At 37.7% G+C, this 1,197-nt stretch overlaps 1 protein-coding gene across 1 annotated transcript; it reads left to right on the forward strand.

The window, feature by feature from the left end:
- Positions 1-237: 237 nt before the first annotated feature.
- On the forward strand, positions 238-1,197 carry LOC150025829 (uncharacterized). Its single transcript, XM_090304762.1, has one exon. The coding sequence runs from the start codon at positions 238-240 to the stop codon at positions 1,195-1,197; it is 960 nt and encodes a 319-aa protein (XP_090160888.1).

Raw genomic sequence — 1,197 nt, forward strand, 5'->3', positions numbered from 1 at the left:
AAACCTTTTAAAGAGATTTAAAAACATTAGTCATTTTGCAGTTCGGTGGGTGTGATCAATTGGTTGTTGATGAAACAACGTAGCTTTGTTTCTTGTGGTGTTGCAGCACCAGTTGTTGTGGTGTTACAGCACTAGTATTTAGAAATTCATTCCCCCACTACTTCCAACCAAAGCGTCTTTTTGAGACCCTTTTCACAATTCAATTGGTTGTTTAAAACCAATTTAAATCTCTCTAGAATGGAGAGAGGAACACCTTTCTTCTTCTCTAACTTCCCCTTTGATCTCAAAGAATCTGATTTGTGGAAAATATTCAGAAGATGGAGAAGGGTGAGTGATGTTTTCATTTCTAAGAGATTAAATATAAAGACGCAAAGGTTTGGATTTGTTAGATTTCTGGGAGTACAAAATGTTAGGGAGCTGGAAAACCATTTGAATACAATATGGATTGGGAGCTGGAAACTGTATGCTAATAGACCAAAATACAACAGAACAGCAGAAACAAGAAAGGAATGGAATGCTAAGCTGAAAGAGAAGGTTTTAGTACCAGAGAAAGATACTAAAAAAGTGTGGAAGGCAAAAGGTACGAATACATATGCAACCATGGTCAAGTCTGGTAACGGAAACAGAGCACAATTGCAGAACAGGGAAAGCTTGAACGCTATCCACTTTAGAGCAGAAGAAACCTCCAAAGAATGGTTAAATAATTGTTATATTGGAAGAGTATCAGATTTAAGCAAAATATCAGGATTGAACGAAAGCTTTGTCTTGGGAGGCCTTGGTTACATAAAGATCAAATTTCTGGGGGGTTTCCATGTGTTATTGAAGGGAGAAAAAGAATCGAAGATCAAAGATGCCATAGAGGAGAATAAAGAATGGTTTGAAGATTTGTTTGACACAATCATTCCTTGGGAAGAGAATTTTGTAGCGGTTGACAAATTGGTGTGGGTGAGATGTAGAGGATTACCTCTGAAGCTATGGAATTATGATTGTTTCAAACACATTGCAGCGCTAATGGGTACCCTTATTGAGGTTGATGAAGCAACTCTGGCATTGGAAAAGCTTGAGTACGGAAGGTTTAGAGTTAGAATTACAGTGGGATGTGAGGCGAAGATTAATAGCTATATGAAGATCAACGACGTGTTGTATCAGGTTTCAGTGGTGGAAGAATGTACAATCCCAGATTATAAACTTTGTTAG

Source organism: Phaseolus vulgaris, chromosome 7, assembly GCF_051622355.1.
Source record: "Phaseolus vulgaris cultivar YP4 chromosome 7, ASM5162235v1, whole genome shotgun sequence".
NCBI lineage: Eukaryota > Viridiplantae > Streptophyta > Magnoliopsida > Fabales > Fabaceae > Phaseolus > Phaseolus vulgaris.

What these genes read in the sequence shown, in the direction of transcription:
- LOC150025829 (XM_090304762.1), top strand. Translation starts at nt 238, where the DNA reads ATGGAGAGAGGAACACCTTTCTTCTTCTCTAACTTCCCCTTTGATCTC.